This window comes from Chrysemys picta, chromosome 1 (assembly GCF_011386835.1).
Source record: "Chrysemys picta bellii isolate R12L10 chromosome 1, ASM1138683v2, whole genome shotgun sequence".
Classification (NCBI taxonomy): Eukaryota; Metazoa; Chordata; order Testudines; family Emydidae; genus Chrysemys; species Chrysemys picta.
In genome coordinates, this window is record NC_088791.1 from 219,263,737 (window position 1) to 219,280,537 (window position 16,801).

Genomic DNA, 16,801 nt, shown 5'->3' on the forward strand with positions numbered 1-16,801 from the left:
TCCAATTTAGCAAAGCATTTAAGCGCATGCTTAACTTCATTTTTACTCAGGTACAGTGCTTAAGCACATGTTAAACTGCCTTGCTGATAGGGATAGGCTGCTGTACTGAGATTTTAAGGACTAACAGTTATGGAATAGTCATTTTGTATTTATTGCGTTTTCTTTTTTAATGGGCTTTTTTGTATTTAAATTGCAGCTGAAAAGTATTTTAAGTACAATGAGCACCATCTACAGCACCGGGACCGTGTGTAAACCTGATGATCCGTTTAACTGCTTGCCGCTGGAGCCAGGTACAGTATAAACAATGTCTGTCCTGTGCCCTTTACGTTAACAGGTTTCAAGAAGAGTGGAACAAAGCAGAGAGGAGGTTTTTAATTGTGAAAGATCAAATTTTACGTTTAATAGATCTGCGTTCTCCAAATCCTTTTGTTTTATAAAGCTTATTTGTTGTTGTTGTTGGTGGTGGTGTGGTTTTATCTCCCAGTACAATTTTGCTGTGACTTTTCACACATGGAAATAATTTAGTGAAATAGCATGAGCTGCAGAGTTCATGGTCCTCCATCTGGCTTGCTCAAAATTACATGCCCCATTTCAAATGATGTAGGTTTGGTTGGCCAAAACTTGTCTGCGGCTTCTAAAGTTGCAGAGTAGTCTATGCTAGCTTTGCATCACTTGGGGGTTCTGCCATACTGGGGGAGTTTTGTCAAATTCTATCAAAAGAGATAGAAGTTCTATTGGCAGACTTCAAGCCAGATTCTGATTTCTATTACATTGGTGTAAGTCCAGAAAACTGCACTAACTTCAGTGAAATTAATCTAGAGTCACACTTTTTTTTTAACTGAATCACAAATTGCCCACATATCTCAGGGCAGAAAAGCCAGGGCAGAAAAGATGAAATGGAAACAAATGAAACATTTCCTTCAATAAACCAAAACTTTTAGCTACAGCATCACTGGTTTTACCCAAAATGTGCATTCAGCTATTTTCATTATTCCTTGTTTTCCTGTTGTTTTTTTAATGTAGAATGACAAGTACTTAAAGAATTCATCTTTTATTTATGGCTCTGGTTCTTTTTTTAAAATGATGACAGGTCTAGATGCTATTATGGCTAGCAGCACTGATTACTCTGAGAGACTGTGGGCGTGGCAAGGCTGGAGAGCTGAAATTGGCAAGAAGATGAGACCGTTATATGAAGGTTATGTTGAGTTGGAAAATGAGGCTGCAAGACTTAATAGTAAGTTACAATTACAATTATTTTGTCCTTCAGAAGTACAGAGGGCCTGATTCTCCACAGCCTTTCATACCTTGGGCAGTCATTTGTGTCCAAGCAAAGCCAGGATCTTCCCCGCATCGGTTGGGTAGCCTTGTGCACACACTTTGAACTCACTTTATACATGTGTAATCTGCAAAGGCCTGGTCTAAACTTAAAAGTTGATTAACATAGATATGTCCTGTCACAGTGTGAAAAATCCACACCCCTGACCAAGGTAGCTATGCCAACCCAACCCCCCAGTATAGACACAGCTGTGTCAATGGAAGAACACTTTGGTTGACATAGTTCCCATCATTCAGGGTGGTTCTGCCTACCACCAACTGAAAAAACCCTTGTGTCAGTGTAGGCTGTGTCTACACCAGGGAGCCATGCTGGCATAGCTCCGGTGATATACCTATGCTGGTATAGTCTCTGTTGTATAGACATACCTCAAGGTTTTTGATTTCAAATGGGCACACTTTGAGAAATTATGGAAGCTAGTTAGTGCAGTCAACTGGACAGAAGAACTCAGGGCAGGGGTGGGCAAATTTTTTGGCTCGAGGGCCACATCGGGGTTGCGAAACTGTATGGAGGGCTGGGCAGGGAAGGCTGTGCCTCCCCAAACAGCCTGACCCCTGCCCCCTATCTGCCCCCTCCCACTTCCTGCCCCCTGATTGCCCCCCTCAGAACCTTCAACCCATCCAACCCCCCCCTGCTCCTTGTCCCCTGACGGCCCCCTCCCAGGACTGCCCTCCTGGGACGCCACCCCCTATCCCCCCCGTTCCCTGACTGCCCCAACCCCTATCCACACCCCCGCTCCCTGACAGGCCCACCCGGGACTCCCACGCTTATCTAACCCCCCCGTTCCCCATTCCCTGACCGCACACCTCCCGCGAACCTCCACCCCATCCAACTGCCCCCTGCTCCCTGTCCTCTTACTGCCCCCCGGGACCTCCCACCCTAACCGCCCCCGGGACCCCACCCCCTATCCAACCGCCCCTGCTCCCTGTCCCCTGACTGCCCCCGGACTCCCTGACCCTTATCCAACCCCCCCGCTCCGCGCCCCCTTACCATGCCTCTCAGGAAAGCCTGGGAGATGGGCGGGCACAAGCCGTCCAGCCCGGCAGGAGCAGCAGGCCAGAGCACTCCCCGTGTGGCTGCGGGGGAGGGGGGAAAGCAGGGGAGGGGCTGGGGGCTAGCCTCCTCTGCCAGGAGCTCAGGGGCTGGGCAGAATGGTCCCATGGGCTGTAGTTTGCCCACCTCTGGCTCAGGGATTTAAAAGCGGAGGCAGCTTGGAATTTCTTTAAGTCAGAGGTGCAAAAACTATGTGGAATCGGCATCCCAAGCAAGGGGAAATAACTAGTAACAAAGGCCTGCAAACCTAACAAGATGAATAACCACCTCAGAAAGAATATTCCTGGTAATTAGAGAGCCTACAAAGAATGGAAGATGGGATTGATCAGCAAAGAAAGCTATGTCTCAGAGGTCAGAAAGTGTAAGGCTAAAGAGAGAACTGCCAAAAAGCCAAGCTGAGTTAGATCATGCAAAGGAAATTAAAACAATTAGTAAAAAGTTCTTTAACTGTATAAATAAAAGAACAGGAAAAGAAGTGAGGCCACTATGCTTTCAGGATGGGGTAGAGGCTAAGGATAATCTACGTGTGGCCCAACAACTCACAGCTCAGTTTTCCATAAGGATGATAAAGTAGAACAATGGTAGGATGGCTAATGGGAATGAGTGTACAAAAATGGAAATTACCACCTCTGAAGTGGTAGCAAAACCCAGAGCTTAATGCTCTCAAATCAGGGAGACTAGATAATGGAAGTAAACAGAAAAAGGGATCAAATGCAACATGGGTTTACCAAAGCTAGATCATGTCAGACTAACCTGGTATTTTTGATAAACTAACTAGGAACTGGCTAAAGGGGAGACGACAAGTTGTACTGAAAGGAGAGCTACCAGGCTAAAGGACAGTTACTAATGAAGTTACTTCAGGATCTGTCTTGGGGCTGAGAGCCTATCTCATGAAGGGCGATTAAAAAAGCTTTGTTTGTTTAGGCTGGAAAAACAAAGGCTGAGGGGAGGATAGGATTTCTGTCTAAAAATGCATCAGGGCAGTAAACACCTGGGAGGGCTGAAAAGCCATTTAAGTTAAAGGACAATGTTGGCACAAGAACAAGTAGGTATAAACTGGCTATGAATACATTTAGGCTGGAAATTAGAAAAAGGTTTCTAACCATCGGAGGAGTGAGGTTCTGGAACAGCCTCCCAAATGGAGTAGTAGGGGCAAACAACATAACTAGATTTTAAGATGGATCTTGATAATTTTATGAATGGGATTACATGATGGCATTGCCTGCAGTAGCAGGGACTGGACTCGATAACCCAGGAGGTCCTTTGCAGTCTGACAGCCCACGTTCCTATGTGACTAACTATATGAGGTGCAAGGCAGTGGAGAATCAGGCCAGTGATCAGACCAGATACATTTCACAAGTCTTACACCATAATGACGAGGTCTGTCTTTGTCGGCATTTTATCTCACTCCCATAACACCACATTATCTTTCACTACCTGAAATTAAAACATTGCCCGTCACTGGGCTGCACTGTATTTCACGGCCTCTCAGTCACAGCTGAGTGGATAACTGTGGACGTGGCTAAGTCTTTTTGTATCTATTGAGTTGTATCTTGTTGTATCAGATGGAAGAACGCATGTGGTGATAGACTTTTATATATTATGTTCCATGAATGATCACATTTTCTAGGATTATGTTGGCAGAGAAGGCAATAGGTGGAGGAGGCAGGCCAATAATTTGCCTAGGTGAGGTGCAGATGCAGCTATTATCTGAGCATTTGAAGGAATTTTTAATTTAAGGCACAAAAGATTATGCAGTGTAATACTTTTCAGAGGAGATCCTCTTCCCACCAATCAGAGAGGATCATCCTCTCAAGAAACAGCAGCCTGGATTAGTTGTTTTTATCCTGAGAGCTTCTATGATAGATCATACCATAGCATATAAATAACACCTAGCAAGATGTAGCTACATCATAAGAACGGCCATACTGGGTCAGATCAAAGGACCATCTAGCCCATTATCCTGTCTTCCAACAGTGGCCAATGCCAACTGTCCCAGAGGGAATGAGCAGAACAGGTAATCATCAAGTGATCCATCCCCTGTCACTCATTCCCACTTTCTGGCAAACAGAGGCAAGGGACACCATCCCTGCCCATTCTGGCTAATAGCCATTGATGGACCTATCCTCTGTGAATTTATCTAGTTCTTTTTTGAACCCTGTTATAGTCTTGGCCTTCACAACATTCTCTGGCAAAGAGTTCCAAAGGTTGACTGTGTGTTGTGTGAAGAAATACTTCCTTTTGTTTGTTTTAAACCTGCTGCCTATTAATTTCATTTGGTGCCCCCTAGTTCTTGTGTTAGGAGAAGGAGTAAATAACACTCCCTTATTTACTTTCTCCCCACCAGTCACAATTTTAGAGACCTCTATCATATTGCCCCTTAGTTGTCTCTTTTCCAAGCTGAAAATTCCCAGTCTTATTAATCTCTCTTCATATGGAAGCTGTTTCATACCCCTAATCATTTTTGCTGTCCTTTTCTGAAACTTTTCCAGTTCCAGTCATCTCTCTCCCCATGCAACCATACCTCTACCTATCTACTTTCCTGTATTTTATACTTCCTCAAAAAAATCTAACCAGAGGCAGTGCCAAAGCATGGAAAATTTAAGTCCAAATGGTAAAAGGTTGTCAAAGTTACAAACAGTTGAAAAGGGAAGGTTGTAATGAAAAGTGTCAAGGCAACTTTAACTAGAGGCCTCGCTGTCAGCTCCCCCAATATTAAAGGGGGCCCAGACAGTGGGCTTTAAACATGAACCATCCCCTCCCCAACAAATTTCATGGAGGGGAGGTTGAATTTGAATCCCAGGATCTGAGCTTGCCCCTGTAGTTGTACTCTTGAGGTAGATTCAAAACTAGAAAGGGCTTTTTTCCTATGTCTAGTTTGGCGGCAGTCTGCCCTGCATATGTTTTATGAGAATGATTTGTGAGATTTCATTGTCACTGAACCTGAACCCAAGTCTTCATTCTCCATTGACCCCTAATCTAATGAAGAACTCCAGCCTAATCTGTCTCTTCATTCTGACTCTCTGATTAGTATGAATCAGACATTGCTGCAATTTCTGTTTCTGCTGTCCCTGGAGACCTGGACTATCTAAACTGCAGTGGACCAGAGCTTTTCCATGAGGTGGCTTCCTCCCTCCCACCATCTCAGAGGACACATGCCTTCAGTTCCAATACTAGTAACTTCATCTCTTCCCTTATAGGGAGAGATTGTTTAAATTTCAGGCTGGACTCTGGTCTCAGTATGAGCATGCCTTTGTTTTACAGAGTATTCTGACTATGGAGATTACTGGAGAGGAAATTATGAAGTAGATGATTCCACAGAATATGCCTACAGCCGTAATCAGCTGATTGAAGATGTGGAAACAACATTTGAGCAGGTAGTGATTCAGGGTCAAGTTGCGGGAGTTTTCTTAACCACTGTTCTGTAGTTTCATTTTGTCATTTCTACACTGGTTAGTAATTTATGAAAGTTTTGTGACTTAAACTGCCGTACTATGGGGAAATAGTACAACTCTGCCTAGCCCACTGGCCTTGGGTAATGTAGGCTCCACAAACCATAATCAGGTGGTTTTGTTCATAACATTTATTGCTCTCACAGTCCTTTCAGTTTCATCTGGAGTTTCACGTTCTCATGAACTTAAAGACTTCAAAGCAAACCTGGGGCAAGCGCAAATGGAACTTGCAGGTTTCATAGGAACCTGGACACTTTTCTAGAATGCTCTTCTCCCTTTGCTCAACAGGGCTTGAATTTGTTACAAAGCCTATATATTTATCTAGTCTTTTAGGGGCAAATTTAACTCCCTCCGTCACAACCATAGAAGGTACCCTTTGCAGTGGAACTGGTGCAAAAGATACAGCAGTGTGCAGGAGGTAGGAGAATGAGGGGTGTGACTATATGTTATGCAGCTTCTTACATCCTTCTCCTGTGTGGGGGTTATGTGAATTCCCACAGAGAGCATTCTGCCATGGGACTGTAGTGACATCCATTGAGTGGCTCCATAGCTATTCCATGGCTTAGGGATAGATATGCCTCCCTCCCTTGCATCTGTGCAGTGCTATTAGGTCCTTACTGAGTGCAAGCTGGATTACAGTAGCATTTTGTCTCCAAGCTCTCATATGCAACTTAATGATGGGAATATGGTTGCCAGAGTCCTGTTAGCCAGCTATTTCCTCTCGGAACACCCCAGTACCACAATGAGGTCAGGATAGGGTGACCAGACGTCCCAATAAAATCGGGACCGTCCCGATATTTCGGTGTCTGTCTCACGTTCCGACCAATCTTTTGTCGGGACATATTTTGTCCCGATATCCGCAGGCAGCACGGTGGGTTTTTTTTTGCTCTGCTGGCGGGCACCTCCTCCCCCCATGTCCTGATATTTTCTTCCCCTCATCTGGTCACCCTAGGTCAAGATGGTCTTTACAAAGGACCCTGTAAAAGTCACCAAATTCATTCTCGAACTTCATGGTCTGATATCAATATTATGGGACAAGACGACAACTGGATTGCAAATTTCAGAATGTATTCACATGACATTGTGTACGTACACCTAGGACATTGGACAGGTGCATGATAATACAATAAGCAATACCCAGTTGGTTGAATCTTAGAGGCTCTGCATTTGCAGATGGTGGCTTAGACAAATTAATGGCTCTGTGATCTAGCCCCCCCCCCCTTTTTTTTCAGATAAAACCTTTATATCGGGAGCTACATGCTTATGTGAGGTACAGGCTGGAGAATGTCTATGGCTCAGACCGCATCAGTTCAACAGGATGTCTTCCTGCTCATTTACTCGGTATGAAAAAGCAACTGTATTATACAAGCTTGATTTCATAGACACTTACTGCTGTGGGAGCAGGACAGTGCCATTTAAGACATAAATATTAAGACATTAAACTCATGTGAATCCAGATTCTTGATATAATTTTGGGCCCCATTGCACTAGGTGGTGTACAAACACACAGTGAGAAAGACAGTCCCTGCCCTGCAGAGGTTACAATCTAGATAGACAAGACAGAGAAAGGGTAGAGGGGGAAACAGAGGCATAGAAAATTGAAGCAATTTGCCAAAGCTCATACAGCTGGTGAGAGGCAGAGGTAGGACTAGAACCCAGGGTCCCTATCTTCCAATCCAGTGCCCTTTCCATTAGACCACATTGCCTCCCAAAAATGGCACTATATAATGTAGCCAACTTAACATCATTAAAGGAAATTAGGTCAAGAGTCTCAGAAATGGGTATCTTAACCTAAACTACTAAACTCTTACTTAGGAACATAATTTTAGGCACGTATTTTTTTGAAAATCTTGACCTTAACTGTGACATTCTTATTTTAACTGTGCCACCTTTATGTTGCATTAATATAATATATACATTTAGCCATATATGAATAGCAGTTAATGAAAATCAGTCGTAGTATTACACATAGAAATGCAAGGGATGTTCAGTTGTTTCAATTTTGAAAGCTGTATGGTAAGAGGTAGTTTATCTCAGGGAATGACGATGTTTGCTTTTCATTGAAGAAATTAGCACCTTTGAGGTTGAAATAATTTTGGTATGGCAAATAAAACTATTTTTTTACATATTTTCTAAAATATTCTACTTGTGATATCATTATATTAAATATATCCTGTCTATGTCTATCCATCTGTTGTCTCATACTTAGATTGTAAGTTCTTGGAACAGGGACCATTGTGTTCTGTCTTTGTACATCCATGACTGAGGCTCCTAGGATCTAACATAATAATAATAGATAATAATGTGCCTGATGCAAAGCCCATTAACGTTAATGTAAGGACTCCCATTCATTCCAATGGGCTTTGCATCAGGCCCTAGCTTACATGTGTGAAAATCCTTACACCTGTTATGATACGAACCCAACATTCTGGTGATGACTTTGAGCATGGCAGATAGTATGCTATTTAATTAATTTGTAACTTTCCCTTCTCTGTTGAAGGTGACATGTGGGGTAGATTTTGGACTAATTTGTATGCCTTGACAGTCCCCTATCCAAACAAACCAAACATTGATGTAACGTCTGAAATGGTTAAAAAGGTAAGACTTCTAATGAGATGTCAAGCAGCAATTGGCTGCATTGCAAATATGGTTTTGCTGTGATTCTCATGGTTCTTTAAATGATGTTTTTTGGTAGTATATTTAATGGAATACTTCAGCCATCCCCCTGGAAACCAGGGCTGGCCTTAGGTATAATCATGCTTCAGGCACAGAATTATTTACTACACTCCCTTTTATTGTTTCCTTTACTCTTCCCCTGTGTTTATCCATTCACTTCCCATCTGTTCCCCTCTCCCTCACTATTCCCTTCCCTGTCTCTCTCTCTGTCCATCCTCTTCCACTGTCTAGTCTCAGCTCCAACTCCCTTTCCCTCTTCTGCATCTGTTCCACAAGATATGTTTTGTGTATAAAAATCCCAGTAAATAAAATCCCACCTAAGAAATCATTGCACTAACAAGACGTTTGCCCTGGTCAATCTGCTTATGTGTTGTATCCTTTTTCCCAACTCTGCCAGTCTTGTGTCTTTCGACTGTAAGCTGTAAGGACAGTGACTGTCTCTTCTGTGTTGTACAGTGCCTAGCACAATAAGGCCCTGAACCTGGTTGGGGCCTCGAGGCGTAATAACAACACCAATAATAATGTTCTGTGATGTTTAGTCAAATGTTTGTAGATTTGCCTGAATTTCATTCATTTTACAAAAACAATCAGGAGAGCTTAATATTTAGCATTTAACTATTTATCCTAAATATACCCACTTCTTGGATAGGAAGCTCCACTAATATGGCCCCATTGCCAGAGTATCTGAATCCAATCTTTAATGGATTTATCCTCACAACACTCCTGGTAAGGTAGGGAAGTTCTGTTATCCCCATTTTACAGGTGGGGAATTTAGGCCCAGGGAGACTAGGGGTTTATCTACACAGTGAAGCCTAGTGTGCAGTAAGCTAGGTGTGGATTTACAACTCCTCACTAACTCTCCAGGTGGACTCTCTTACTGCACACTGCTAGTGAGGACGCACTCCACCGACACAATGAGCATGGTGTGGACATGCAAGATCAATTTGCTTAATTTGGAGGCTCGATATCGACTTACATAAATATGGCGACTTAACTTTGTAGTGTAGACATGGCCTAAGAGTGCCCTCAGGTGGCTTAGCTTAGTACACTTGCAAAGTGCATTAAGCTAATGTGCACAAAGGCAGTCTTAGTACGCAGTAAGAGTATCCACACTAGGAATTAGTGCGGAAGAGCTAGTGCACGCCAGCTCTTGTGAGCTTTCCACCCCCCCTCCTCCCATGTAGACAAGCTCTAAGTGACTTGCCCAATATCACCCAGATGTCTATAGCAGAGAAGGGAATTGAATCCAGATCATCTGTGTCTCAGGCTAACACCCTCACTGGACTTTCCTACCCCCCCTAATTTTAAAGCTTCTAACTTTATGGCTTTACTCAAAATCAGGCTAATAAAGAGCTCCCCCGATTTAGAATAAGTAAAATTGTGGAATGAAATTCAAATGAAGGTTTTTAAACTAACTTTCAAGTACAGTTACGATCAGATAAGGGAGTCTAAAATCAAACCCTTTTTTACTCAGCTCTGCTGTCTGTTTGTATTCTGAGTTACAGATTCAATTTCCCTTTCACCTGGTTTTACAACACTGCCACTCCACTGCCTTCAACAAGTTACTCCTGACTTACACCACTGAGAGGGGAGAATTGGACCCTATATCTATGTACATTACTGACAAAAACTAAGTTTTTACTACTTTTCACTCTTGTTAATGCTTTTCTGTTCTGGCTCATGGATTATCAATAGGCTAGCTTTGCCTGCGGAAACCTGATTATTGATGGTGATCCATGAGCCAGCTTGACTCAGCTCCCGTAGTGAGTTTTCAGGACTGGCAGTAAGCTACCCACTTATTTGCAAACTGTAAGACTTTGATTTGAAGCCATTGAGATACAATAAGTATGGGGACTGTGATGTTGTTTTTCAGAGTCACTTTTCAGAATAGAATCTGTTCTACTGGACTGTGAGAAATATCTAGCCATAGAATGACTGGCTAATATTATAAGTGAATTCTCATTGTCTGTTTCAGAATTGGGATGCAACAAAAATATTTAAGGCTGCTGAGGATTTTTTCATCTCTGTTGGCCTCTATAAAATGACTGAAGGCTTCTGGAACAATTCTATGATTACAGAGCCTAACGATGGCAGAAAGGTTGTTTGCCATCCTACAGCTTGGGATATGGGAAAAAAGGATTATAGGTACTGTAACGTTTGTAACTCTTTCCTATGGGTACTCATAGAATCTTCACATTTCTCTTCAAAGATGTAAAAGGTTGTTATGAAAAAGGCGGTGACCTCTTGTTCTCCAGGTCTAATAAGGTTAGGACAAACAGTAATTGGCTTAGTTTGTAGCAAGAGAGATTTAGGTTAGATAAGAGGAAAACACTTTCCAACTAGAAGTGTGGTTAAGTACTAGCATAGGTTTATCAAGGGAGGTTGTGGAATCCCGGTCACTGGAGGTTTTAAAAACAAGATTAGACAAATGCTTGTCAGGGATGATCTAGGTATACTTGGTCCTGCCTCAGCACAGGGGGCTAGACCAGGTGGCCTCTTGCAGTCCTTTCCAGCTTTACATTTCTATGATTCTTTGATATCTAGTCACGTGCACCAGAGCAAACTGCTATTTTAATTTTATTTTTTCCTTACTTCTCTAATATTTTTGGTAGGGGGCAGATTTAGGGTGGTTAGGGGAATCTAAAATGGATTTTGTAACGTTTTTCTGTAAAATCAATGGGCTACTCTCTTCTGTTAAACAGAGGATTGTGTTTATATTCATATAAGTTAGTGATAGAACAACTGTGTTGGGGGACATCAACAAAATTATCAAAAAAGTACAGTGCTTAGCCTGGGGCCATGTGGGCTGTAATTTAGTGAAAATTTATCCCCATGTATCTGCTTCATATTCAGTGAGAATGTGAATTTATATAGAATGAGACCCTTGGAGCAGGTTCTATCTTCCCTTGAAATTAATGGTAGTTACCAATATCCTACAAGGAGAGAATTGGATCAATGGTGGGTCTCCAGATATCAGTCATTGATCTAGGGGTGAAAATTTCTAGTCCTGGACCATCTATCAATGTAATTTGGTGGCAGTGAAGGGAAGCCACATTTGAGGGGAAAGAGAATAATTTGTCTGGTGGGGTTTTATGAAATAGCAGTTGTATGAAGGTGCTCATAGGTATGAAACGTCAGGAGTAGCTTTGGGTGAGATGGATTAATGAGCAGAGTCCAGGGGAGGTGGTCCAAGATGCATGATACATTCAGCTCATCACATGCTTTCATAATTTAGCACATGGATGTCACTATATGCTGTATGTACTTTGTCCTTAAATGCCACTTTATAAACATTACATAGTGAGGCCTCAATACCCACATGAGGTGAGCAGAAATCATCATCATCTCCATTTCACACATGGGGTAACAAACAGGAGTTAAATGACAGAGTCTGTGGTAGAGAGGAGATTAGAAACCAGGTCTCTTGCCTGCTACACCTTATGTCTTATTCATAGATCATAATGGTCCCCAGGCAAATCGTGTCTTAGCTACCCCAACTGTAAAATGTGGCAAATGGTGCTTATCCATCCCTATAAAGTGTTCTGAGATCAAGAGATAGAAAACTGCTGCCGTAGGTGGGTACAAAGTACCATCTACAGCAGGAAATAGAGACACAGAAAGGGTAATTAATTTGCTTGGAAGGCGCTGTGTTCAAGTGGATTATACAGAGGCTTAGCAGAGAAAGGACACCTGGGTGTAAAGATTTTGGTTCCAAACCCAACTTTCTGCGACTTGGCCATGTCCTTTAACGTCAGAGATAAGCTACCTTTTTCTAAGGCGCAAACCCTCCTGGAGCTCCCCCAGTGTTGATGTAACTCTGTGCCACACCTTACTCAGGGCTGCATGCAGTTTGCACAGTCCAGCTAGTCATAAGGGTGCAATGAAGCCTTAAATCTACATGTAGCAGCAGAAGTGTTAATAATGCGTATTGACAAAAAATGAATGTGTTCAACATGCATCTCTACATGTCTAAACACTCAGGCTAAAAAGAGTTCTATATGCGTAGCCAATTTTTGTTAATTTCTTACTGTATTATCCATCCAACTATGTAAACTTGGCAACAGAGATTTTCCTTAATAAGCACTGTTAATGTGCCAGCTTTCAGAGTTCAGCCATTTTTTACTTCTCGGCATACAAAATGCATGGCAATATTCATTTGATCTCTGCAGAATTTAATAATAGCCAAAGGAATTTTACTTAAAACTTTCCCCAAAAATCACCTTTAGGCAGGGATCAAACATAGAACAGACCCAAAGGTGAATGTTTTAGAAAACGATGAACATGAAATACACCAGGGAGTTAGTAAGTGAGTTATTTTAGCTGTTTTGCAGCCACAACTACAGCATCCAGTACCAAGCAAATGGTATAACTCTGCCAGTGTCTTTATTTAATTTTAAATGTTTTGCATTGGAATGCAGGATCAAGATGTGCACTAAAGTGAGTATGGATGACTTCTTGACGGCACATCATGAAATGGGGCATATAGAGTATGATATGGCATATTCCAACCTCTCTTATCTGCTCAGAAGTGGAGCTAATGAAGGATTTCATGAAGCAGTAGGAGAAATCATGTCACTGTCGGCAGCTACTCCAAAGCATTTGAAATCGCTTGACCTTCTAGAATCTACTTTTCAGGAAGACAACGGTAACTAATAAAAATGTATTCATGCCATATTTTGTAGCAGAGTATGAGTAAGTCTGTAAGACGCGTGAGTTACTTAGATGCTTTTGAGAATTCCATCTCAGTTACATATCACAGTATGTTCATTTCCAAAATGACTTCATGAACCGGGAAGCGCTTATTTATAATGTGCCACTCATTTGATGCTACTGCAAGAATTTAGAATTGGTAGTTCTTCACTACCTTCAAATTGAATAATTATTGAGGAAATCTTCACAGCACAGTAAGGTTAGTGGTGATCCTTGTACTTTGTTTACATAAAGCTATGCAAATCTATATCAAAATGTAAAGGGCTGCTTTGGCCAACTTTTTCTTCACAGTTGGATTTGTCTGGCTTGTCCAGTTGAATATTACATGATGAAGATGAGCCTAAATCAAATCCCTCAATCCAAAATCCTCCAAAATTTAGATTAGGATTTGGATCTGAACTCTAAATCAACTCTCAACTAAATAAATACAACAAAATAATGTTGCAACAAAAGCCACAGGGATTATGAATGTTTAGAAAGTAGAACTGGAGCAAAAAGAGAAAAAAATGTACAAATTTGCATAACAATATCTTCCTGGGTTTCTTTGGGTTTTTTGTGTTTCACTAAAATTTTCTAAGCAGATGTACTCATTAGCTATGTATGGTGAAGGAAGGAACATTAGTAGCCTGGTCATGTATTCATCATCACCTTAACAGTTACATTGTGCTCTTTTTTCAGAAACGGATATCAACTTCCTACTCAAACAAGCCCTCACTATTGTTGGAACAATGCCTTTTACTTACATGCTAGAGAAGTGGCGATGGATGGTATTTAGAGGTGACATTCCAAAAGATGAGTGGATGAAGAAGTGGTGGGAGATGAAGTAAGTGTGGGGAAACAGGAAGAAGAACTTTTGGGAAAGAGGGTTTAAGGGATGGTTCAGTTTTCATTTTCAGGAGTACTAGAGACATCAGGGAAGTGGAGGGGAATGCCAAATTCTTTAGCAAAAGTAAACAGATCTGTCTCAGTGGCACTGCAATACTATCCACTGGTAGATGATGTTCTTGGTCTTCATACACCTGTATGGACTAAATGTCTGCAGTTTCAGAGATTTAGGTATGCTGAAATAGGTCTGTCTCCATGGTACAGTTTGGGAAATCAGCTCTTCAGGAGGAAAAAAAAGGAGCTATATTTCATCTCCATTCCAAAGGCACAGCAGGCAAGAGATCTGTTTTCTAATCCCATCTCTGTCACAGACCTTTTAACTTCTCAGTGTTTCACAGTTACCCCATGTGTAAAATGGAGATAATAATGGTATTCACTTACCTCAGAGGATGTTGCTCAATATCACTAATGCACTTTCTGGGACCTGCTCCCAAGTCCATTCAGTGTAATGGGTGTCTCTCACAAGGTTCACAACTCACCTCTGTGGCACCTCCTTCTGGGGATTAGCTCATGACCAGTCTGATGCTCTCTCCTTTGGTTTCTCACCCCAGGGTATCACTCATACTCTCTCTCTCTGGAGTCAGGTTACTCCCTTTTCACCACTCCGGGTGCTCCCTCTTCATAGCTTGGCCCTTTGGCCAGGTCACTATAGTCCTCCTCTTCTGGGGTATCAAAGTCCCATTGGATGGCTGTCCTAGGCAGTCTTCCGCTCCACTGCCCTGTCTGTGCCACTTCCCCAGTGGCTAGGAGGGAACCCAGGCCTGCCCATTAGCCCAGGTACTAGGCAGGGATCCTACAACCAGTGGCCAAGGTCGGCACTGTCCAAAACCTTGCTGCTCTTTCCCTGGGCTGCTTCCCACTTTGCTTTTGTCAGGCTCCTTTTCCACCCTCCTTTGGGTATGCCCTTTCCTCGGGGCCCAGATCTCAGGGCTTCTATTCTCCCCCAGGTTCCTCCTTTTCTTCTCTAAGCCCAGAAAGTGACTATCTGCTTTCTCTACTACAGCCCACCTCTTACTCTCTATTTTTTATCTTCTTTACTCTATACTTTATAGCAGCTTAGCCTGCCCCTTGCCCAGCTTGGCTTCAGCAATTAGACCTTATCAGCCCTGACTCCCTCCCAGGTGCAGCCTGTCACAGGGTTAATTGGCCCTTTCTCTCTACTCAGGCCTTGTGTGGGGCAGACACCCTATCACATACCCCCCAGGGTTACAGGCTGGAGTGGGAGGATATGGATGCCTCTCCCCTTGGAGTTGTTGGAGCTAGTTATCTTGCTTCTGTTCCAGGTTGCCAACCATAAGGAGCAGTCTACCCTTCTCCTCCACGGTGTCCTGAAACTTTTCCCTCTGGAATTCTAAGTCTTGCAAAGCCACTTGCAAGGCTTACTCTGCAGCTGCCAGCCTCTCTTGTAGCTTTTTCCCTGGCTCCTTTCTCCCCAGGTCTGAGTTCCCACTGCATTCTGGTTACTCTCCGTATTTGTCCTTATATCCATTAACTTTGACTTTGGCAGACTCTTTCTTCCCTCCAATTTCTTCTCACCTTCTATACTCACAGCCACCCTCTAGGCCCTCTCTACAACATTTGTGCACTTTCTATGGGCCTCTGACTCATCCTTCCATTCCTTTCTTGATACTTTGCTCTTTTTCTGCTAGTTTCTTTTTTTGTGAAGACAGTGCCTCTGCATGTGTCCCCATTTCTCACAGACAAAACAGGTCCCTCCTTTTCCTACTTCTTCCTGGAACCTATCCTTGTAACAAACCCCGATGCCAACTCTGTCCACATATCTATTCAAGTGACATCATCATAGGACCTAATCACATCAGCCATACCATCAGGGGCTCGTTCACCTGCACATCTACCAATGTGATATATGCCATCATGTGCCAGCAATGCCCCTCTGCCATGTACATTGGCCAAACCGGACAGTCTCTACGCAAAAGAATTAATGGACACAAATCTGACATCAGGAATCAAAATACTCAAAAACCAGTGGGAGAACACTTTAACCTGTCTGGTCATTCAGTGACAGACCTGCGGGTGGCTATATTACAACAGAAAAACTTCAAAAACAGACTCCAAAGAGAGACTGGTGAGCTAGAATTGATATGCAAACTAGACACAATCAACTTCGGTTTGAATAAGGACTGGGAATGGCTGAGCCATTACAGACATTGACTATCTCCCCTTGTAAGTACTCTCACACTTATTATCAAACTGTCTGTACTCGGCTAGCTTGATTATCACTTCAAAAGTTTTTTTTCTCTTAATTAATTGGCCTCTCAGAGGTGGTAAGACAACTCCCACCTGTTTATGCTCTCTGTATGTGTGTATATATATCTCCTCAATATATGTTCCATTCTATATGCATCCGAAGAAGTGGGCTGTAGTCCACGAAAGCTTATGCTCTAATAAATTTGTTAGTCTCTAAGGTGCCACAAGTACTCCTGTTCTTCTTTTTGCGGATACAGACTAACACGGCTGTTACTCTGAAACCATTCTAAAGTTGAAACACATGGAAGAAGAATAAATTAAAACAAGTACTTATACTGAAAATGACATTGAGTGATATGCAAATTTAACTTAAACCTTTAAAGTTTCTCTCCATTTGGAGGCAAAATATCAGAGTCTTCTATTTGCAGAACAAATTTTCTTTGATGAAAAGGAAAGGGTTAATTTCACTTTCAGTCGTGTTGGG

The 16,801-nt window shown here is 42.5% G+C and overlaps 1 protein-coding gene across 2 annotated transcripts in view; it reads left to right on the forward strand.

The window, feature by feature from the left end:
- Positions 1-16,801, forward strand: part of ACE2 (angiotensin converting enzyme 2) — a 37,744-nt gene that overhangs the window by 7,008 nt on the left and 13,935 nt on the right. For both annotated transcript variants that reach the window (XM_005287788.4, XM_024108749.3), the window contains exons 3-10: positions 197-290; positions 1,091-1,234; positions 5,651-5,763; positions 7,071-7,179; positions 8,339-8,436; positions 10,490-10,659; positions 12,933-13,159; positions 13,903-14,047. In XM_005287788.4, coding sequence (XP_005287845.2) covers positions 197-290; positions 1,091-1,234; positions 5,651-5,763; positions 7,071-7,179; positions 8,339-8,436; positions 10,490-10,659; positions 12,933-13,159; positions 13,903-14,047 — 1,100 coding nt within the window. The remainder of the gene's footprint in view (positions 1-196; positions 291-1,090; positions 1,235-5,650; positions 5,764-7,070; positions 7,180-8,338; positions 8,437-10,489; positions 10,660-12,932; positions 13,160-13,902; positions 14,048-16,801) is intronic.